General features: G+C 41.6%; 1 protein-coding gene across 1 annotated transcript; it reads left to right on the top strand.

Moving 5' to 3' along the window:
* Positions 1 to 750: 750 nt before the first annotated feature.
* Serpinb11 (serpin family B member 11) lies at positions 751 to 10,410 on the top strand. The gene is made up of 7 exons (XM_055605168.1): positions 751 to 918; positions 1,498 to 1,557; positions 2,840 to 2,959; positions 4,718 to 4,835; positions 7,172 to 7,314; positions 7,899 to 8,054; positions 10,009 to 10,410. The coding sequence occupies exons 1-7, from the start codon at positions 751 to 753 to the stop codon at positions 10,408 to 10,410; spliced, it is 1,167 nt and encodes a 388-aa protein (XP_055461143.1).
* The last annotated feature ends 13,180 nt before the right edge of the window (positions 10,411 to 23,590 follow it).

The raw sequence follows: 23,590 nt of genomic DNA, 5'->3' as shown, positions 1-23,590 counted from the left end.
TATAACAAAGACCTATCAGTGTGTTGATGATAATTGACTATGATATGGGATGATGTCACCTGGGGTGTGGGTGTAAAGGCTGATAAGACTCAGGTCTGAATTTTGATGAATTATGATGAGCAGATGTTAGCAATGGAGAATGTGAGAGTGAGGGGTTACCAAGGAGTCAGGCAAAGGATTAAAAGGGAGTCACTACCAGGAAGACAAAGCAAAGAAATGTTTGTTGGCAAGGAGCCCTTGAGGAATAAAGTCTCCTGGTTGCCAGGAGCTACTCTTGATGATTGCTCTTTCTACAGCTCTCCGCTCTTTGTGGTGCTCTATCCATGTTTGTAGGACAGAATTTTCCCAGCATGCTCTTTCCCTAAAATAACACATGCTCCAGCATCATCTTTCCTTCTCTCAGGTTTTTCTCTTCCGTTCCTTAATTTTTACTCATGCTATGGCTCTGACTGGGTGGAGAGCTCTGGTCACCTTCCTGGCTTTGCTTCACATTCTTGGAAGAGGGCCGGGAAAAGGATAAAACTGTGGCAAGTGTCAGGTTGCTTGTACAAAACTGTGTGGAAAGGCGATACTCTCTTTCCATGAGGCTACGAATATGAGCAGTTTGGTGGGAAAACGATTGTTTGAGTCTGTGTAGCGTAAACATTCTGTACACAAATTCCAGGAAAGGAGGTATCTTAAAGGATTGGAAGTAACCGCACAAGGACAGAATTATTTCTGCTCTATTCTTAGGCTTTGTTTGGCATAAGAATGAACCCCATCATTACCGCAAATGCTGAATTCTGCCTTGATGTGTTCAAAGAGCTGAACAGTAACAATGTGGGTGAAAACATCTTCTTTTCCTCACTCACTGTGTATTATGCTCTAAGCATGATCCTTCTGGGAGCCAGAGGAAAGAGTGCTGAGCAAATGGAAAAGGTAAGTCCTGAAATAGAACCACTCCAGAATCCTGACATTTTTCACGTGTTCTCTATTGTCTGCCAAACTTCAGCCATTTATATTGAAAAATACTATCTTGTGTAATGAAAAGGCATACTCAGTTAAGATGTATTTCGTTATTTCTTTTCCTTTTTTTTTTTGGTTTTGGTTTTTTGAGACAGGGTTTCTCTGTGTAGCCTTGGCTGTCCTGGACTTACTTTGTAGACCAGGCCAGCCTCCGAATCACAGAGATCCTCCTGCCTCCTGAGTGCTGGGGTAACAGGTGTGCACCACTGTGTTCACCTGCCATATTGTTAGAAAGGAAAACAGTTTTAAATATCAGAGTTCAATGCAAGTCAATGGAGCACATGAAATGAAGGTCATAGTATTTACTTGTGGAGGTGTGGGGGAGGGTTAAAGAAGACAGCTGGATACTTAACTCAAGACCTGAAACATAATATTATTAGATGTTTTCTATTGATACTGGTCTTGATCTGAAATGGAAGAATGACTACAGCTCTCAGATTTTACAGACTGTACGTTACTTTTGCAGCCAATTGGTGCCTTTTCTTTTCCTAGGTGCTCCACTATGACAACTTTTCAAAATTCTTAAAGCCAATGATGAAAAATTCTTCTGAGGTAAGATGATGCCATTGCCGAGATGTCAGGTACTCTGAACATTACACATGGAGAGGCCACAATTCAGCTGTGGAGTAGCGGAGTCCTGTCTTGAGGTTATGAGAAAGCAAGTTCTGCCATACTGTACTATGCTCATCTTCCCCGTAGCAACTGCAGAGTATTTAATTGAACACATGCAATGATAGCAGCAACGATAAAACCTGTGTGTCCAAATTTTCATCTGTTCATTGTCATCTTCATTCATACTTTTTTGTTCTGGGCCCCGTCTGCTGTTGACTCTTCCAGATTCACCTGTGCAGTGCTGTTTTGTTATTCTACTGAGAAATGATCGCCATTTAATTACATACTGTCCCTGATGTAGCCACATACGCATGCTCTGAGAGAATGGTTCCTAGACACTCTCAAAGGAGTATTCACTCGCTTAGAATTCTCACATGATAATAATTTTAAGAGTGCTTGGGTATATGGATAAATGTGCATGCACACACACACACAGACAGGAAAACATCTCAGAGATCCTACTTATTATGAACCAGTATTTAGGAAATGCGGCATTGTCTCTTTGGCATTTATGAATTCTTAGTCATCATTCGTATGTATAATACAGTTTCAAATTTAGAACTGCTGCTGAACAAAACAAGTTAATGTACTAAATCTTGTTAGTGAAGGCTGAAGTATTTAAGTAGTCATTTAAAAACTGAGGATTTGGTTGGGTGTGCTGCTTCATGCCTGTGTTCTCAGCACCTACGAGGGAGAGGCAGGAGGACTGTTAAGTTCCATGCCAGACTGGTATACATAATGAGTTCAAGCCAGCCTACCTAGAAATAACACATCCGCTAGTTAAGAAGAAAAAGTCAACAAGAATCTGAGGGTGTTAAGGGATGAAAGTGAGGAGGGCACGTGACCACAGTGCATAGAACACAAGTAACAAACTCAAAATATAAAATTAAAAAAAAAGAATCAAAAGACTGAGCATTTAAAAAAGAAATATAAAACAAAGGCAGCTGCGGAACTTGCATCGTAATCTCTTTGTTCACGAAAACATAAGCTTTTGGATTAAACGCTTAGGATCAGCAAGGAAGTACACAGGAGTGTGAGCACAGTTCACTGAGATCATCTTGCTAAAGGAAATCGAGTAAGATGCTTGCACAGTTCACCTCCTTGTGTTCACTGCTGTTTATCGGAAGGCAAAGACATTGCCCTGCAGATATTGCTTTTTGTCATGTCTGACTCTTCAGCGGCAAGAAACCAACGGCTTGTCTTCTCTTTCCACTGCTCCCAGTGCAGCCAAGGTGCAAGGATGCATCGTGAGTTCCGAACCCTGCTGTCTCAGATCAACCAACACAACTCCCTCAGCATGGCTAACCGGATCTATGGGTCGAAGGCGATAACATTCCACAAGGTGAGCACACCGGATACTCTCTGAATTTCATAATATAAAGTCGAGGGAGAGTGAGGAGAGCTTACGGTGTTCTCTAATGTTGAATTTAAGCCTGGAGTTTTGAGACATGGCTTTATCAACATTCCCACTTAGAGTTCTGTAATATCATATGAAAATTCCTTTCTCTGCAAAATCCCTAAACCTGTGCAAGAAGTAAGGTCAGAGAGAAAGCACAAAATGAAATCATCGGTAGGAATTGCTCTTTAAGGATGAAAAGAAAAGAGAAAAGCCTCATCTTTACAAAGGCCGATGATAGATAGGTAAGCATCAAGAGGTAGTGGAAATTACATTCAACTAGGAGCCAAGAGACGAGTCTTGTTTACATTTATACATATGACATGGCATAAGTCACTTCTATCTTTAAAATAAGAGGATTAGATTTATTTCTAGCTCCAGATTTGGAGATAGATGTCAACCCTTACCCACCAGCATTGTAGTGTGCAGTTTCATTGAACCTTTATTTAATCCCCAGTTCACTCACTGCTGAGCTCATCATGGGCGTTATGTCAGACAATCATTTCATTGTGCTATGGCAAAGATACAAACTTTCCACTAGTTCTAGCGAACTATAAAACAGATTCCGAAATTTTCAGTTTACAGAGGTCACAGAGGTAATTACCAATATTTAGATTTGATCCTTATCCAAACTCAGGCCTTCTTGATGTCACTGACATGAGATGATGGTGTCCTTGTTCTCTGTATGACCGTGATGACTGAAGTGTCAAGAATTTCTGTTGTCTTTCCCAGTCTGGTGGTTTAAGTTGCCTTAGCTGTCACAGATCTCTGATAGAATTTTTGAATCTAGGGTGGGTGGACCACCTTGGTACTACCTAAAAATTCTGAGAGTCTTCCTTCTACTGTGACAGAAGCTCACAAAAATGTGTTATGTTGAGTGCCTGATGTGACAGAAGTCAAGGACCACTTTCTTTGAGCTGGTATACTTTCTTTTCTCTTTGCCTCTCCCACGCAGTGGCCCAGACACCACAGTAGATAAAGGTTGATTTGGAGTGGTGGTTTTGAATTTGTTCTTAAGGTAAGGAGGAAGTCATTTAGTCATTATACACACCAATTTTTCTTTTAACACTCTGTTTTTCTTTCTTTCTTTTCTTTTTTTTTTTTTTTACGTTGAAGAGGAAAGCAGAGAGATGGACAAAAAGGTACTCATTGTATGAAATTCATCATTTTAAGTTGAACACACTCATGTAAGAAAGCTTGTGACATAATGGAAAAACAGCTAAACATTTCTGGACATTTTTCTTTTTTTAAAAATATTTTGGATTTAAAGAGAAGTACTCACAGTTAATTCCTTCTTTTTAGTTCATGACATCAACAAATTTTTGTCTCTGTGTTACTTTTCTTGTGGTGTGTGTGTGTGTGTTACTGTAAGAGCGGGGACTTGAGGCACATGTCTATATGGCGGTCAGAGGATAGCTTTGAGTATCAGTTCTTTCTTTCCACTTTTTCTAAAACAAGGTCTTTTCCTTGCTACTCACCACTGCTTATGCCAAGCTCTTCACTCCCCAGCTTCCAGGCTCCCCTGTCTCTGCTCTCCATCTCTTCACAGGAGAACTGGGGTTACAGGTCTGTGCCACACACTTGGTGTTTACATGGGTCTGGGATGCAAACTCAGCTCCTCACATTGGATAGCATAGGGGCCATCTTCCCAGACCCCTCTTTGCATTGTTTTGTGCGAAATGTCAGTTGTCCTTTCTTTTACAGCAATATTTAAGGTGTTCTGAGAAACTGTACCAAGCCAAACTGCAAAGTGTTGATTTTGAACTATCTACAGAAGAAACAAGGAAAACTATTAATGCTTGGGTTGAAAATAAAACTAATGGTAAGGATAAGTGTGTGTTTGCGTGTGTGTGTGTGTGTGTGTGTGTGTGTGTATCTGTATGTGTACAAACTTTAATGTGTATTTGTGTGTGTGCAAGCTTTGTGCTCCATTGATAAAAGTCTTGATTTGCTAGGCTAACAAGGAAGCAGAAGTTAACTAGTGTGAAGTCTAAAAGCTGGTAGGTAGAAAGCAGTGAAAGAACTGGAGTCATACTTTGGACTCTATCTTACAATCATCTCTCCTAGGCAATCTATGCCAAGAGACTGTGAGAAAGAATGTGAACACCACTTCAACATTAAAGAAATGTTATAAATTCAGCAATTTTTATTAAAATTAACTCACTCCCTCATTTAGAAACATATTTTCTATGTTTTTAGGCATTGGTGCCTATTTATTGTTGTAACATGCTAGTTATGGTGTAGGCTCAGGATTATAATGAAAAGTAAAACATTCAATAGGAATCGAGTTGGGTTATTCGGCCTTCTTGTGCTTCAAGTCCAGTGACAGGCTACATTCCAAAAGAATTTCTATGTTGCAATGCACTGAAAGGCACCAAGACAGCTGCATGTTTAGCTCTGGTCAGAATATTTATGAAACAGACATTTTCTGGTACATTCCAAACAAATGCTTGGTTTCAACTATGCCTTTGCTTTAACTGATCATTACATTTGTAATGTACTAGTTCTCGTCCTCTGTGAACACAAGGGACCAGAGTGAGGTGTGTGCCTGTAGCCCCAGCATATGGATGAAGAGGCAAGAGGACTATCAGTGCAATTCTAAAAGCCTCATCTGCAAGCTCCAAGTCAGCCTGGTCTACACAGCAAGCTCCAGGACAGCCTGTTCTACACAGCGAGCTCCAGGATAGCCTGGTCACACAGCTAGCTCCAGGACAGCCTGTTCTACACTGTGAGGTCCAGGATAGCCTGGTCTACACAGCAAGCTCCAAGATAGCCTATTTTACACAGCGAGCTCCGGGATAGCCTGGTCTACACAGCAAGCTCTAGAAAGCTGGTCTAAACAGTGAGCCCTAGGACAGCCTAATCTACACAGGGAGCCTAGGCCACAGAGACTACTATGAAGACAACCCTGTTAAAATCAGTGGGTCACATGCCCAAAGCCAGCAAAATAGAAAAGAGACTTATTGAGTATAAATGTCATTTTAGTGAGAGAGGGAGAAGGAATGAAGGGGTGCAAAACAGTGAGAAAAAAAAATTCGTTGTATGTGTATGAAACTGTCAATTTTTTTAAATGAAAATAATTAAAAGCCACTACCATAAACACAAGCAGACAACTAAAACAATTAAATAAGCAGGGCTGGGAGAGAGAGCCAGTCAGCAAAGAGCTTGCTGCATGAGCAGTAGACCCTGAGTCTGAGGCCTAGGAACATGTATAGAAAAAGTCATGGATGTGTGATGTGTGATGATGCAAGCCGAGAAGGGAAGAGCTTTGGGGCTGACTGGTTACTCATCCCAGCCTAACTGGCAACTCCGGGTCATTAAGAGACCTTGTCTCAAAGAACAAGGCAGAGAGCAATTGAGGTATGCCATCCGCTTTTGATTTCTGACTTCTACATGTATACACACAGATACACTCACACATGCACACACACATACATGATTCATTCGAAGTCCTTTCATGTGAGCATGTGTGTGTGTGTGTGTGTGTGTGTGTGTGTGTGTGTGTGCAGGTGCAAGGGCCACAGTGCTTTCATAGAGATCAGAGAACAACTGGGAGTCAGTTTTCTGCTTCTACTTTGGATTCTTTTGATGGAACAGAAGTCTTAGGTAGTAAGTTCTTTGTCCTGCTAAGCCAGTGGTTCTCAACCTCCCTAGTGCCATGACCCTTTTATGCAGTGCCTCATGTTGTGGAACTGTATTATTTTTGGAACCATAAAATTATTTCATTGCTACTTCATAAGTGCAGTTTTGCTGTAGTGAATCATAATGTAAGTTTCTAACATGCAGGGTATCTGATACATGACTCCCAAAGGGGTTATGACCCACAGGTTGAGAACCATTGTGCCTTTAAGACATTTTTGTTCTCCTGGCTGGGATCTTTTAAAGATAAGCTATGGATGTTAATAAAGAATTCTATAAATAATAATGGACATTAGTGTGTTAGATATGAGCAGGTATAGGACAAACTGAGTCACCCATAAGGTATTGATTCCAAGCTCGGAAGTTCCTGTGACAGGGAAGGCTCTAGAATGAGGAATGGGAGTTCTGCTGAAACCCTCAAATTAAAATTAGTGTCTGAAAAAAACCCTACATAATTATCTATTATCAACAAGCTAATCCAAGTAAAATGATATCTTCTTTTGTTTGTTTCACTACAAGGAAAAGTCAGAAACTTATTTGGAAAGGGTACAATTGATCCATCCTCTGTCCTGGTCCTGGTGAGTGCCATATATTTCAAGGGACAATGGCAAAATAAGTTCCAGAAAAGAGAGACAGTGAAAGCTCCATTTCACATAAGTGGGGTAAGTATTTCATTTTCAGGATGATGCCAAGTTTTGGAAAACGTAATATTAAGTTAAGGACAATTCAGAAATATTTCATGAAGACCTTGCTGTAGGTTGCTGAAGGCTTTAATTCTTGAAATGATAGTACCTTTCTCAGCAGACATGAGCCTGGACAGAGATGTCCCAAAAGGGCGGAAACCTCTTTTTTTTTTCTGTGTTCAGTTCCCCAAGTCTCCATGTTTGCACTGTGGTTACTTCCTATGATGGTGGATAAAGCTATGCTTTTGTTAAGACAGTATCCACATACTGTCTTAAAAGAGTTGACAGGCCTGTCATTTGATTTCCCACTAGAGACTCTCTGGTGTTGTAATTAAAAGATGCAAATCATCTCTGTATTATTATAGTTCTTCAGTCTCTAACTTTGACTTATTTTAAGATTAGAAAATTGATAACCCAAGCAGAGGAATGCGACGAAAAGTCTAATTAGTAATTAATGTTTTGCTTTACAGTGATAGTATGGTGTTCACGCTGGAAAACAAAGTGTACCCGCATATCCACTCCCGTGTGACTGTACAATTCAATTATCATCTTTTTAAAAACAGGGTGAAAGCACAGTGGTGGACATGATGCATCAGACTGGAACATTTAAGATGGCCTCCATAAAGGAGCCGCAGATGCAAGTTCTTGAGCTCCCCTACGCCAACAGCAAACTAAGAATGGTCATCCTGCTTCCAGGGGGTGCTGCTGGTGTACAGCAGGTAAATGCCTGGCAATGCCAGCTCTCAGCTAATGTGCATGCTTGCCCTTGCACGTGTGCATGCCTGTGGGCGTGCACTCTGACACTCATGCTCTGTGTGTCCTGGTGCTGTCTCTTAAGTCAGTCACTCGGTAATGTCTTGACTTAGTGGCCTTTCCCCTGCTGGCTAAGGGTGGAGCACGATCCCTGCCCTATAGGAGCAGCGCTTTGTTCACTGAAAAAGACGTGTAGGCTCACCACGTTATACAATGTAAACGCACACACGGGCATGGCTCATGAGACACTTGGTGGACCTTGTGCTCCGGTGATGACACGTAGTACTGATCGGATCCCAGAGGGCTCGTGAAGCCTTGTTACTCTAAGGGGCAGTTTTCTGATCTAACCAGAGGATATGCTAAAAGGACAACCATTTTTAACGTTCTGATTTTGTAAAGAAATAGCACCACAACGAGGAAGGAAAGATCATAGTGGTGACAGGAATTTGGGTTCAGTCCCCTGTTTCTGGTTGTAGCCAAAGGTTCTTAGCACAGAGAATCCTAGAAGAGATTACAGGCACCATGTAACCCCAACCTAGCAACCACTTAGCCGGTACCTCAAAACACCCCTGAAGTTTCTTAGGCCGAGAACTGTGCCTCTGGGATCCATCAGAAGCTGATCCACACAGCAGGATGGCCACAGTCAGGGTTATCAAGTAAGCCAGTGTCTTAAGTCAGGGCTTGCTAGCTTTAGTTATAAACAACTGGCACCGGTGTGTGGGGAGGTATTCCTGAAAAAGCAGGGCTGGGCTGTGTGCATTTGGATTAGGGAGTGGGATGGGTACCAGTTCAGAGGGAGCTGTAGCAAGGAGACATATAGCTATCACTGTGGGAACAAGTATGTTTACACGAGTGGTTAGTTCAGAGGGGATTAAGATTACCCTGGGGGCTTGTGGTCAGCTGGGGTAGAAGATGGTGGAGAAATTTAGCAACTTGGAAGCAGATTAGTCTTCACATCAAGTAATGTGCAGACTACAAAATGCATAGATTAGAAGGAGAAAGCTGGGGTGGCGCCCCTAGGGAATTACCTCCATGTGGGCTTTACCAGATGTGGGTGGGGAGACGATGCCCTCTTGACCTAGGAAGAGCCCATGTGAGTGTGTGAAGTGTGAGGCAGCTGCGATGGGTTTACTTTCATCATCAGGTGACATGCATTAGAACTAACAATTTGAAATGATAAAAAGATTCATTGACAGAAAATCTGCTTTTATCTTATAATATTGTTCATGAGAGTAGGAAGGTAATAAAATATTTGGGACACGATAACAATGAAAATGACAGAGTCTGTAGTTTGGTGCTATAGGGTATGAGACACCCAAGTGTAGCATTTAAATAACAGACAAAAATGTTGAAGCTTTATTTTCATGATGAGAAGTCAGTTTCTGGGAGCATTTGAGAAATCTAAGTACATATGTGGAAGTTGAAATGCCAGTCAGAAACACAAAAGCATCAGGCAAGCATGCCATGTTCAGCCTCCTAAGTTACATCACAGCGAGTGTGAGGACTTGGGGATATTGACATCATCAAGAGTGGGACAAAGGCATCTTAGAAGTCAAATGAGAACTAAGTTCATAGAGATGTGCCTCAAAATTTCAGATGTGAGGACCAATCTGGTTGGATTGATTCAGGCAGCAGGCACAAAATGATGACAGGAGCAATGAACAGAGAACTTTAGGTAGAGGCTAAATTCTGAGGGAATTATAGAATGTACACTGAGAAAGTCATTGAGGGAATATAGAGGAAAGGTCAGCAACAGAAAGGGAAAATGATGTGGCTAAACGCATAGATAGGTGGCACCTGAGCATTAGAGGTTGACAAGCCAGCAATGAAGCCGAACCATTCACAGTGGGAAGTACAGAAACATCTACACTCAGGCCTTGTATTTGACTCACATGTGCTCATCTGTGTTTCGTTTCTTAGATAGAAAAACAGCTGAATGTGAAGATGCTTAAAGAGTGGACCAGCCCTCCTAACATGGTGGAAAGAGAAGTGGAAGTTCACATCCCCAAATTCAATCTTTCAGTAAAATACGACCTAAATGCCCTATTGAAATCCCTAGGCGTGAGGGACATCTTCAACGTGGCCAGAGCGGATCTTTCTGGAATGTCACCAGACAAGGGCCTCTACTTATCTAAGGTTGTTCACAAGTCATGCGTGGATGTCAACGAAGAGGGCACAGAGGCGGCGGCAGCCACTGGGGAGAGTATTGCTGTGAAACGGCTCCCTGTTGCAGTTCAGTTCACAGCCAATCGTCCTTTCCTGTTCTTTATCTGGGATGAGCTTGCCAACATTTTATTTGCTGGCAAGTTTGCTTCTCCATAGACAGAGGACACTGTGGAGGCCTCAGAGGTAGACAAGAAATATAGAGGCCAAGAGTGTGCATCTCAGCCTTTGTTCATCTGTAAAGCAGGCCTACCATCACTTCAGACTCATCCTGTGAACTAGTGAGCCCAAGCTCAGGGCAGTCATGTGAAAGATACACTTACACCAGTACTTTTCTGAATTTTCCATCTTTGAGTCCGCATCTGAGTACTGAGTGATGTGATTGAGTTAGCAGAGAAGAGCTAGATGATTTTGATTTTTCTATATGCGTGAGACTGTGGATGATCACTGCAAATTGGATCAAGGGGCCCTTCTTTAGCTCATCTTTAAGTATAAATTCCCTGCATGTCTAAATGTAGTAGTATGAATCAACTCCAGATTCTACATTAATCATAATAAATGGACACAATGCTTTAAACTCTTTGAAGATGGAATGCACTTCATCAGTTATTAGCTGAGGGAGGAACTTTCCTATTCATGAAATATTCTCTTTTTTGTTTTTATTTTTTCTGAAATTATTTTTGACAATTTGCATGTTCATAATGAATTTTGATCATTTTTCATCCCCCATCACTACTCTTTCCCTCATTCTCCTCCGTCTTCCATGAGAACCTTTCTTCTTCCTGCTAATTCCTCCTCCGGCACTGATCTCTGCTTTGTGACCCGCTGAGTTTAAATGGGGGTTGCTTGCGTGTGGAAGTAGAGGTGAGAGGCTGGGTAACTTAGCAGAGGCTACCCTACTGAACAAAGCGGCACCCACCTCCATGGCCACCATTCATTATCAACACAGTTCCTCCGCAAGCTTGTCTTCCCTGCCCCTTCCCCATTTGTGATGAAATGTTGATGGACGTGGCTATATTCATCACTTGCGCAGGTAGTCACAGCTGCAGCGACTATCTGAGGGCAATGACTATGACATGTCCAGGAGACATGTTTCGTGGTGCTCCTCCTCATTCTTCAACTCTTACACTCTTTCTGTCTTTTCTCCTAAAGGGCTTGCCAAGCCTCGGAAGGGCATGGCACAGATGATATGCTTGGGCCTGAGCATTCACAACCACTTCTTTTTTTTTTTATCTCAACAGAGGAATTTATTTCATTATTATTATTTACAATTTTTTTTTCACTTTGTATCCCGGTTGTAGCCCCATCTCTCATCTCCTCTCAGTCCCAACCTTCTTCCCTCTTCCTCCCCTATCTCTCTTCCCTAGTCTACTGATAGGGGACATCTTCCTCCCCTACTGTATGGCCCAAGCCTATCAGGTCCCTTCAGGTCTGCCTGGATCCTCTTCCTTTGTGGGCTGGCTAGGTTGCCCCACCAGGGAGAAGTGATCAAGAAGCAGGCAACCGAGTTCATGTCAGAGATTGTCTCTTCTCTTCAACCCTTACTAGGGAATCCGCATGGATACTGAGGTATCTATGGGCTACATCTGAGCGGAAAGACACGCATGGTATATATTCACTTATAAGTGGATATTAGCCATATAATATAGGATAAACATACTAAAATCTACAGACTAAAGTAGCTAAACAACAAAGAGGACCCTAAGGAAGATGCTTAATTCTCATTCAGAAGGGAAAATGGGATATACACTGGAAGCAGTAGAAGAAAGGGAACAGGATGGGAGCCTACCACAGAACTTCTCTGAAAGACTCCACCCAGCAGGGGATAGAAGCTGATGCAGAGACTCACAGTCAAACTTTGAACAGAGCACAGGGAGTCTTTATGGAATAAGAGGCATATAGAAGTACCTGGAGGGGACAGGAGCCACACAAGGAGACCAACAAAGCCAAAGAAAGTTGGGCCCAGGGGTGACAGTAGAGACTGATGCATCAACCAAAGACCATGCATAGAGAGGACATAGACAGCCATTTTTTTTCTAAGTGCTGCAGTTGCTAGACAAATGTTTTATTGGTCATGTTTCTTCCTCCTTAAAAATCAGCAATTCAGTGAATATAATTCTCAGAGAAACAAAAGATAGATATCAGTTGAAGGTTTTTATCTCAGGTTCTGTATTTTTCACTGAAGATAACACAGAGCAATAACCAGATGATAGATGTCACAGCACAATGTTGCTGACATGTAAAGATGTGAAATGTAATGATGGACGTATGTTATGTGGCTTTTTTTGAGGTTGGAACAAACATCTCTTCACCCAGATAAGGCACTGATGACAAAGCAAAGGAACAATCCTACCCATGTCTAGCTTAGTTAACCAATGAGTTTATTCAGGTTACTTAGAGAAATAGTAGTGGATGGCTATTCATGAATATGAGTTACTCAAAGGCAACTGTATCACTGACTAGCTCACCTCATGATTGATGGCAATCATGAACACTATGTTGCTGAACCTCCCTGCATGACACTGAAGCAGCTTGACGAGTCAGAAAGCCTCTTTTCCCTAGCAATTGTTAGTGCTTATGTAAGCACACACACACACACACACACACACACACACACACACACACACACACGCACACCTTGTGAATCCTGTAAGTTTCAGGACCTTTATAAGACTTGGGAGTTTTGTTGCTTTCAAGGTCTTGTGAGCTTTATTGATTTTCTGAGTCTTAATGAGTCTCCACCTCTTAGAGAATGTTTCAATTTACATGAAATAGATATACAACATTACAGAAAAATAAAGATACTTCTTGTCTTTTTATGGTAAACACACTGAAAAGGTCATAATGCAACCATCCCAGAAAAGGCGCTGTCCTAGAATCTGGCATTTGCTAGTGGGAGCCCAGACTGACTTCATCACATAGACAGACCATTGTTATGATTTGGCTGTTTCAGGTGCCAAAGGCTCATGTATGGAAAGGCTTGGCTCATAGCTCATGGTGCTGTGGTACTAGGTCAGTGCCAACATGCTCTCAAAAATGTTGGGACTCAGAGGCTCTCCTTCTTCATCTTATTCACCTTCTTCTTTCCCTCTTCCTCTTTTCTGTCTCCCTCATCCCCCATTTCTGCACCATTATATGAACAGCTTCTTCTGCTATATATTCCCCATCAGGATATACTTGCCACAGACCCAATGGCAACATGTCTGAGCTGCTGTCAATGGTGGAATAACATTTAATAGTCTTACCCAGCTATCAAGCTATGAACCACAAGAGTGTTCAGCATGGCAAGATATATCTAAAGGTCTCATAGTGGCATTTATATCTTGGTGTTAACTAAAGCTGTCTCATTGGATCAAAGGCCTGCTCACCAGAGAGGAAGTCATGCCTGGGTAGTGTAAACTTAGCCAATCACCAGTGACTAATGAGATCCTAAATCTCAGAGGAGAGCCTTCAAGTGCAAATTTCCTAGCAGTAAAAGTGCTAACTGCAAAATACTTCTCCTTATACCTACAGAGAAGCATTGCTCTCACCTCTCACAGAACTAGCTTCTGTAGCGGCAGATTGAGACCATGAAAGAAAGCCACACTGACCAAATGCAACGAATGGCTGATGGTGGGGTGATTTGCCTCAGCTGATACATCTACAATACAACCTTACAACTTTATGGAAGAAGGGGTAGAAAGAGTGTAAGAGATAGGTGATCAGAAAGTCTGCTACAGAGGTTGTGCCTCCTTGTTATGACAGGAAAGCTGTGTTCATGAAATCCCAACAGTATGGCCACTGAAACAAGGTCTTATCAATGATAACACCAGTCCCTGAACAATGATAACATCAGCTGATATGCCAACACAGATGAAAGAAATCATATGAGGCCTAGGTTTACATCCCTAAATGAAGAGCTACAGATGATTAAACACTATTCAGATAGGGAGAATTAGTTTTCCTTGGACATGAGTCCCCCAAAATGGTAATCTAACCCCAAACAGTCAGTCCTAAGAAGTATACAAACAAACAAAATTCAGTGGACTTAGAATATATATAAAGATTAAGAGGCCACTAATTTGAAAAGGAGTAGGATGGAGAGGTTAACTGGAAGGGCTAGAGGAGGAGATGGAAGGGTGAATGTTGTGATTATGTTTTTAATGTTTATTTTTTTAATATTAGTTACAGTTTGTTAACTCTGTATCCCACTCCCTCTTTCCCTCCCAATCCCACCCTCCCACCCTCATCTCCTCCCTGCTCCTTTCCAAGTCCACTGATAAGGGAGAACCTCCTCCCCTTACATCTGATACTGGTTTATCAGGTGTCTTCAGGACTGGCTGCAAAGTCCTCCTCTGTGGCCTAGCAAGTCTGCTCCTCCCTGGAGGGGGTGTGTGTCAAGGAGCCAGCTATCGAGTTCATGTCAGAAACAGTCCCTGTTCCCCTTATTAGGGTACCCACTTGGATACTGAGCTACCAAGGGCTACATCTGAGCAGGGGCTCTAGGTTGCAACCATACATGGTCCTTGTTTGGAGAAACAGACTCATAAAAGACCCCTGTGCTCAGATATATTTGGTCCTTTTGGAAGTCCTGTCCTCTCAAGGTCGTATTAACTCCCCCCCCCTTTTTTGATTCCCTGCATTCTGCCATAGGTTTGGTTATGAGTCTTAATATCTGCTTTGATACACTGCTAGGTAGAGTCTTTCAGAGGCCCTCTGTGGTAGGTTCCTGTCCTGTTACTTGTTTGCTCCTACATCCAATGTCCATCCCATTTGTCTTTCTAAGTTAGGATTGATCATCGTACCCAGGGTCCTTGTTCTTGTTTATCTTCTTTAGGTGGATAGATTTCAGTATATTTATCCTATCTTATAGGTCTATATAAGTGAGTATATACCATATGTGTTTTTCTGCTTTTGGGATACCTCACAAAGGATGATCGTTTCTAGTTCCCGCCATTTGCCTGCAAATTTCATGATTTCCTTGTTTTTAGTTGCTGAGTAGTATTCCATTGTGTAAAAGTACCACAATTTCTGTATCCATTCCTCAACTGAGGGACATCTGGGTTGTTTCCAGGTTCTGGCTATTACGAATAAAGCTTCTACAAACATGGTTGAACAAATGTCCTTGTTGTGTACTTGAGCCTCTTTTGGATATATGCCTAGGAGTGGTATAGCTGGATCTTGAAGAAGCACTATTCCTAATTGTCTGAGAAAGAGCCAGACTGATTTCCAAAGTGGTTGTACAAGTTTGCATTCCTGCCAGCAATGTAGGAGGGTTCCCCTTTCTCCACAACCTCTCCAGCATGTGTTGTCACTTGAGTTTTTCATTTTAGCCATTCTGATGGGTGTAAGGTGAAATCTAAGGGTCGTTTTTATTTGCATCTCTCTGATGGCTAAGGATGTTGAGCATTTCTTTAAGTGTTTCTCTGCCATTCTGTATTTCTCTACTGAGAATTCTCTGTCTAACTCTGTACCCCATTTTTTAAATCAGATTGCTTGATTTGCTGCTTTTTAACTTCTTTAGTTCTTTACATATTCTGGATATCAGCCCTTTGTCAAATATAGGGTTGGTGAAGATCCTTTCCCAGTCTGTAGGCAGTCACTTTGTTTTGATGACTATGTCCTTTGCTTTACAGAAGCTTTTCAGTTTCATGAGGTCCCATTTATTGATTGTTGCTCTTAGAGCCTGTGCTGTTGGTGTTCTGTTCAGAAAGTTGTCTCCTGTGTTAATGAGTTCCAATGTCTTTTTTTTAATTTTTATTAATTACACTTTATTCACTTTGTATCCCCATATAAACCCCTTCCTCCTCCCCTCTCGATCCCACCCTTCCACTCCCTTCTTCACACATGCCCCTCCCCAAGTCCACTGATAGGGGAGGTCTTCCTCTCCTTCCTTCTGATCTTAGTCTATCAGATCTCATCAGGAGTGGCTGCATTATCATCTTGTGTGGCCTGGTAAGGCTGCTCCCCCCTCAGGGGGAGGTGATCAAAGAGCAGGCCAATCAGATTATGTCAGAGGCAGTCCCTCTTCCCATTACCATGTAACCCACTTGGACACTAAACTGCCATGGGCTACATCTGTGCAGGGGTTCTAGGTTATCTCCATGTATGGTACTTGGTTGGAGTATGAGTCTTTGGGAAGACCCTGTGTTTAAATTTTCTGGTTCTGTTGCTCTCCTTGTGAAGTTCCTGTCCTCTCCAGTTCTTACTATTTTCCATTTCTTACATAAGATTCCATGCACATTGCCCAACAGTTGGCCATAAGTCTCAGCATCTGCTTTGATAGTCTGCAGGGCAAAGCCTTTCAGAGGCCCTTCATGATAGGTTTCTAGCTTGTTGCTTGTTTTCTTCTTCTTCTGATGTCCTTCCTCTTTGCCTTTCAGGATTGAGCATTTTAGTCAGGGTCCTCTCTCTTGGTTAGTTTCTTTAGATGTATCGATTTTAGTAGGTTTATCCTATATTACTTGTCTATATGAGTGGGTATATACCATGTGTGTCTTTCTGCTTCTGGGACAGCTCACTCAGGATGATCCTTTCCAGTTTTCACCATTTACCTGCAAATTTCATGATTTCCTTATTTTTCATTGCTGATTAATATTTCATTGTGTAGATGTACCACAATTTCTGCATCCAACAGCCCAGATGCCCCTGAACTGAAGAATAATGAAGAAATTGTGGTACATCTACACAATGGAGTACCAATGTCTTATCCACTTTTTCTTCTAACCGATTTAGTATATCTGGTTTTAAGTTGATATCTTTGATCCACTTGGACTTTAGTTTTGTGCAGGGTGGTAAATATGGGTCTATTTTCATTTTTCTGGATTTAGACATCCAGTTGGACCAGCATCATTTGTTTAAGATGCTGTCTTTTTTCCCACTGAATGGTTTTGGCTTCTTTATCAAAAATCAAATATCCATAGGTATGTGGGTTTAATTTTGCGTTTTCTATTCAGTTCCGTTGATCCACTATTCTATTTCTATGCCAATACCATGCCGTTTTTATTACTATAGCTCTGTAGTACAGCTTGAGATCAGGGATGAAGATGCCTCCAGGTGATCTGTTGTTGTACAGGATCGTTTTGGGAACTCTGGGTTTTTTTGTTTCTCCATATGAAGTTGATAATTTTTCTCTCAAGATTTATGAAGAATTGTGTTGGTATATCGATGGGAATTGCATTGAATCTGTAGATTTCTTTCGGCAGAATAGCCATTTTCACTATGTTAATCCTACTGACCCATGAGCATGGGAGATCTTTCCAACTTCTGATATCTTCTTCAATTTCTTTCTTCAGAGACTTGAAGTTTTTTCATACAGGTCTTTCACTTGCTTGGCTAGAGTCACTCCAAGGTACTTTATGTTATTAGTGGCTATTGTGAAGGGTGTTGTTTCCCTAATTTCTTTCTAAGCCTTTTGTCTTTGGTATACAGGAGGGCTTCTGATTTTTTTTTTTTTAGTTAATTTTGTATCCAGCCACTTTGCTGAAGGTGTTTATCAGCTGAAGGAGTTCTCTGGTTTAATTTTGGGGGTCACTCATGTATACTATCATATCATCTGCGAATAGCGAAACTTTGACCTCTTTTGTTCCAATTTGTATTCCCTTGATCTCCTTTAGTTTTCATATTGTTCTAGCTAGAACTTCAAGTACTATGTTGAAGAGATATGGAGAGTGTGGGCAGCCTTGTCTTGTCCCTGATTTCAGTGGGATTGGTTTGAGTTTCTCTCCATTGAGTTTGATGTTGGCTATAGGCTTGCTGTATATTGCCTTTACTATGTTTATGTACGTTCCTTGAATCCCTGATCTCTCCAAGACTTTAAACATGAATGGGTATTGGATTTTTTCAAATGCTTTTTCGGCATCTAAGAAGATGATCATGTGGTTTTTCTTCTTCAGTTTGTTTATATGGTGGATTACATTGATGGATTTCCGTATTTAACCCCCCTTGCATGCCTGGGATGAAGCCTACTTGTTCATGGTGGATGATATCTTTGATGTGTTCTTGGATTCAGTTTGCCAGTATTTTATTGAGTATTTTTGCATCAATGTTCATAAGAGAGATAGGTCTGAAGTTCTCTTTTTTTTGTTGGGTCTTTGTGTGTTTTAGGTATCAAGGTGACTGTGGCTTTGTAGAATGAGTTTGGTAATGTTCCTTCTGTTTCTATTTTGTGGAATAGTTTGAGGAGTATTGGTGTTAGTACTTCTTTGAAGGTCATGTAGAATTCTGCACTGAAACCATCTGGCCCAAGGTTTTTTTTGGAAGGGAGACTGTTAATGACTGCTTCTATTTCCTTGGGGGATATAGGGCTATTCAGTCTTTCTAGCTGATCTTGACTTAATGTTGGTAGCTGGAATCAATCAAGAAAATTGTCCATTTCATTTAGATTTTCAAATTTTGTGGCATATAGGCTTTTGTAGTATGACCTAATGAATGTTTGGATTTCCTCAGTGTTTGTAGTTATGCCACCCTTTTCATTTCTGATTTTACCTATTTGGATAGATTCTCTCTGCTTTTTAGTTAGTTTTGCTAAGGGTTTGTCTATCTTGTTGATTTTCTTAAAGAACCAGCTTTTTGTTTCATTGATTCTTTGAATAGTTTTATTTGTTTCTAATTGATTGATTTCAGCCCTGAGTTTGATTATTTCCAGCCATCTGCTTCTCTTGGGTGTATCTGCTTCTTTTTTTTCTAGGGTTTTCAGTTGGGCCATTAAATTGCTTGTCTCTGATGTTACAAATTTCTTCTTGAAGGCACTTAGTGCTATGAATTTCCCTCTGAGCACTGCTTCCAATGTGTCCCGTAAATTTGGGTATGTTGTACCTTCATTTTCATTGAATTCTAGGAAGTCTTCAATTTCTTTCTTTATTTCTTCCTTGACCCAGCTGTCATTGAGTAGCAAGTTGTTCAGTTTCCATGTGCATGTCGGCTTCTTGTTATTTCTGTTGTCGTTGTGGTCCAACTTTTGTCCATGATGGTCAGATAGAATACAAGGGAGTATTTCAATCTTCTTGTATCTGTTGAGGCTTGTATTGTGACCAACTATATGGTCTATTTTGGAGAAGGTTCCATGCATTGCTGAAAAAAAGGTATACTCCTTTGAGTTTGGGTGAAAAGATCTGTAGATGTCTATTAGGTCCATTTGATTTAGGGACTCTGTACGTGCCTTTATTTCCCTATTTGGTTTCTGTCCAATTGATATGTCCCTTGGTGAGAGTGGGGTGTTGAAGTCTCCCACTATTAAGGTATTAGGATCGATGTGTTATTTAAGCTTTAATATTGTTTTACTTATGAATGTATGCGCTCTTCTATTTGGGGCATAGATATTCAAAATTGTCATGTCCTGTCTTGGTGGATTTTTCCTTTGATGAGAATATAGTGGCCCTCCTTATCTATTTTGATTAACTTTGGTTGAAAGTCTATTTTATTAGATATTAGGATGGTTACTCCAGCTTGTTTTCTGGAACCAGTTGCTTGAAAAACATTTTTCCAGCCCTTTACTCTGAGGTAGTGTTTATCTTTGTTACATAGGTGTGTTTCTTGGATGCAACAGAACGTTGGATCCTGTTTCCGCAACCATTCTGTTAGTCTGTGTCTTTTTATTGGGGAGTTGAGTCCATTGATGTTGATAGATACTAGTGACCAACAATTGTTACTTACTTTTGATGTGGGGTTGGTGCTGTCACTGAGTTTCATTGCCTGTATTCTTTTGTTTTTTTTTTGTTGTGTAGTTATCTATTTCCTCTGTTTCCTTAGATGTAGTTGTTATCTTTGGGTTGGAGTTTTCCTTTCTAGTAACTTCTGTAGAGCTGGGTCACTGTGTAGATATTGTTTAAATTTGGTTTTGTCATGGAATATTTTGAATTCTCTGTCTATGTTGATTGAAAGTTTTGCTGGGTATGGTAGTCTGGGTTGGCATCTGTGGTCCTTTAAGGACTGCATGATTTCTGTACAGGCCCTTATGGCTTTCATAGTTTCTGTTGAAAAATCTGGTGTGATTCTGATAGGTCTACCTTCATATGTTAGTTGGCCTTCTTCCCTTGCTGCTGTTAAATTTTTTTTTCTTTGTTCTGCAGATTCAGTGTTTTGACTATGATGTGACATGAAGAATTTCTTTTCTGATCTAGTCTATTTGGTGTTCTGTAAGCCTCTTGTATGTTTATGGACATCTCTTTCTTTAAGTTGGGAAAATTTTCTTCTATAATTTTCTTAAAAATAGTAATGGGAAGAGGGACTGCCTCTGACATAATCTGATTGGCCTGCTCGTTGATCACTTCCCCCTGAGGGGGGAGCAGCCTTACCAGGCCACAGTAGAGGACAATGCAGCCACTTTTGATGAGAACTGATAGACTAAGATCAGAAAGAAGAGGAGAACCTCCCCTATCAGTGGACTTGGGGAGTGGCATGCATGCAGAAAGGGGAGGGAGGGTGGGATCGGGAGGGGAGGAGGGAGGGGCTTATGGGGGGATACAAAATGAATAAAGTGTAATTAATAAAAAATAATAATAATAATAATAATAAAAGATTAAAAAAATATTTTCCAGATCTTGGAGCCTGATGTCTTCTTTCTCGTCTACTCCTATTATTCTTAGATTTTGTCTTTTCATGGTATCCTTGATTTCTTGGATGTTTTGTGTTTGGAACTTTTCTGATTTTATTTTTTCTTTGAGAGACGTGTCAATTTCTGCAAGTGTATCTTCGGCACCTGAGATTCTTTCTTCCATCTCTTGTATTGTGTTGGTGATGCTTACCTTTGTAACTCCTGATTCTTTGCTTGATGTTCTCCAGCTCCAGGTTTTTCTCTATTTGTGTTTTCTTTATTGATTCTAATTCTGTTTTCATGTCTTGCACAATTTCCTTCATCTGTGTGAGTGTGGAATCCTGCTTTTCAATGATGGCTTCTATTTTTTTTTGTCCATTTCCTCTGTATTTATTGCTAATCGTGCCTCTACTTGTTTGGCTGTATTTGCCTGTATTGCTTTGAGAGCTTTGTTCATTTCCTCTTTATTTGCCTTCATTTGTGTAGATATTTCTTTGGGAGCTTTGTTCATCTCCTCTTTGCTTGTCTCAATTTTCATGGTCGTTTCTCTGAGAGTTTTATTTATTTCCTCTTTCTTCATCTCGATTTCTGTGGCTATTTTTTTGAGGGCTTTGTTCATTTTGTCTTTATGGGCCTCTAATAGCTGGAAAAACATTGTTTTAACATCGTTTTCTTGTGTATCTAATGAATTGAAGTGTCAATTGGTTTGTGGGGTTGCTGGTGAAGCCATAATGTCCTGATTTTTGTTGGGTGTGTTCATATGTCTGCCTCTGGCCATCTGGTTATCTATAACCCTCACGGTTTGCTCCTGGAGTTTATAGTTCAGGCTAAGATTGTCTCTTTCTGTTTTCTAGACTGTTTATTCCGGAAGATGAGAGAGGTTCACTGGTTTGGGAGTGTGCATTGTGGTTTCAGTTTTACCTAAGTAAGGAATGTGATGCTGGCGCTATTCGAATGTGCTTTTAGCAGGCACAGTGTGCATGCGCAGATTCCCTGACTAACACAGTGGCCTGCAGGCCACTAGTATGCAGCTCTGTCTGGGATCCAGGGATTATTTGCCTGGATTTCACTGGTAGTCCCGCAAGTCAGAGGCTTCAGCGTTGGGGTCACTATTCCAAGAATCCCTATGGTGCCCACACTACGGGTGTGGGTGGCAGGGATCTCTTGTCTGGTTGCTTGCTAGAGAGGCCCTGAGTCTGGGGCAAACACTCCCTAGATGGCTCACTTACTCTCTTGCAGGACTAGTTAGATTGCACAGGGGTTCCCCTTGCCCTCTACTTGATTTGATCCTGCTGGGGCAAATGCCGATGTAGGCTAACAGTCAGCTCTGTGGCACTGTAGCAGCAGGATTCGGTGTCCTCCTGCCCTGTGTGCTGCCTCTCTGACCTTCCCCTCCACCAGGGAAGGCTTATGGTGGCTGGTCCTGGGGAAGCACTGGAAAGAGTTGGGTTGAGTGTCCTCAATTCCAGATCCCGGGCCCAGATCTCTCTGCCAGAAGCTGCCCTGTGCTAGTGCATATGTTGGCAGTTCCAGCAGAGTACCAGGTAGGGTTGAATGTTCTCATATCCAGAACTCTGCCAGGGTTTCTCTGCCAGGGGCCACTGGGTGTGCTGGAGAGGGGGTGCTGTGGCCTGTGGCAGGCTGCCTCTCTGTCCTTCCCCTCTGACCTTCCCCTCAGCTAGGGCAAGCTTATGGCGGCGCTCTTAGGGGAGTGCCAGGAAGGGTTGATAATTCTCAGATCTCTATCCTGAGCCAGGGGGTTTCTCTGCCAGTGGCGGGGGGGGGGCACTAACCAAGTGCTAGGACTTGGTTCTAGACCTTATTGCACTGGACCCGGGAGAGTCTCAGGACGTGTTGAATGACCACAGTCCCAGATCCCGAGCTGAAGTTTGTTTGCTAGGAGCAGCCTGCAGCACTGGGTTCCAGGCTCTGTGACACCGCTGTGTGCCTCTCTATCCTTCTGCTCTGCCAGGCAGGGTTATGGCGGCGTTCTCAGGGGAGTGCCCAAAAGGATTGGTTTTTCTCAGCCCCAGATCTTGGGTTTTTTTTTTTGTTGTTGTTGTTTGTTTTTAGTTTTTTTTTTTGAAGCTTCAGCTCTTGCTGGGCCTGGGGTACAGACAGTATGATTTGTGGCAGGTTCTGCTGGCTGCCTCCTGCCTCCTCCAAAGAGGGAGTAGGGAGTTGGCTATGGGGAAGTGCCCGGGGATCACCTCCTGGGGTGTCTCCTCCTGGAGGAGTCTGCCATGACCCCATTCTAGATGGACTCAGATCATGGTTAGTCTCTTTCTTCCTGGAAGTCTAGATAACTCTGTTCAGGGTTGATCAGCCCCTTCACTCACCAATTTCAGCATTGCAGGTTCTTCGCCCTTCAGCTAAGGTGCATACTAGCCGCCACCATCTTATTCCACCCCGTGATTATGTTTTGATTGAATAAAAAAAAACTTTAAAATTTAGCCTAAATATAGCTGTATTCTCCTGTAGCGTGCAGAGTTTTAACCAATGGCAACAAAACATGATCTGTGCATCAACTTCAAATTTTTAATACAAATTTTGAAACATTTTTGGAAACAACCATCATAGTTACAGGTACTGAGAAAATTGAAAGTAAATTATTTTTACTGTTTCTAAGAGATGATATAAATTGTACCTTTAATGGTGATAAGCCATATACAGCTCATGAGATTTAATCACAAAAGTACCCTCATTTTAATATTCTATTAAACTAGTAAATTTTCTTAGTGGGCAATCCTGCCCCAGGGCCAGCATGGAATGGCTGGTGGTTCTCATGTCTTCCTGGTGACCTTTAAACTGTAAGCAAGTCTGTGA

The sequence above is a fragment of the Psammomys obesus genome, unplaced genomic scaffold, assembly GCF_907164565.1.
Source record: "Psammomys obesus unplaced genomic scaffold, mPsaObe1.curated_primary_1811, whole genome shotgun sequence".
Lineage (NCBI taxonomy): Eukaryota > Metazoa > Chordata > Mammalia > Rodentia > Muridae > Psammomys > Psammomys obesus.
Note: the sequence above shows the minus strand (reverse complement) of the source record. Positions and strands in the feature narration are given on the sequence as shown.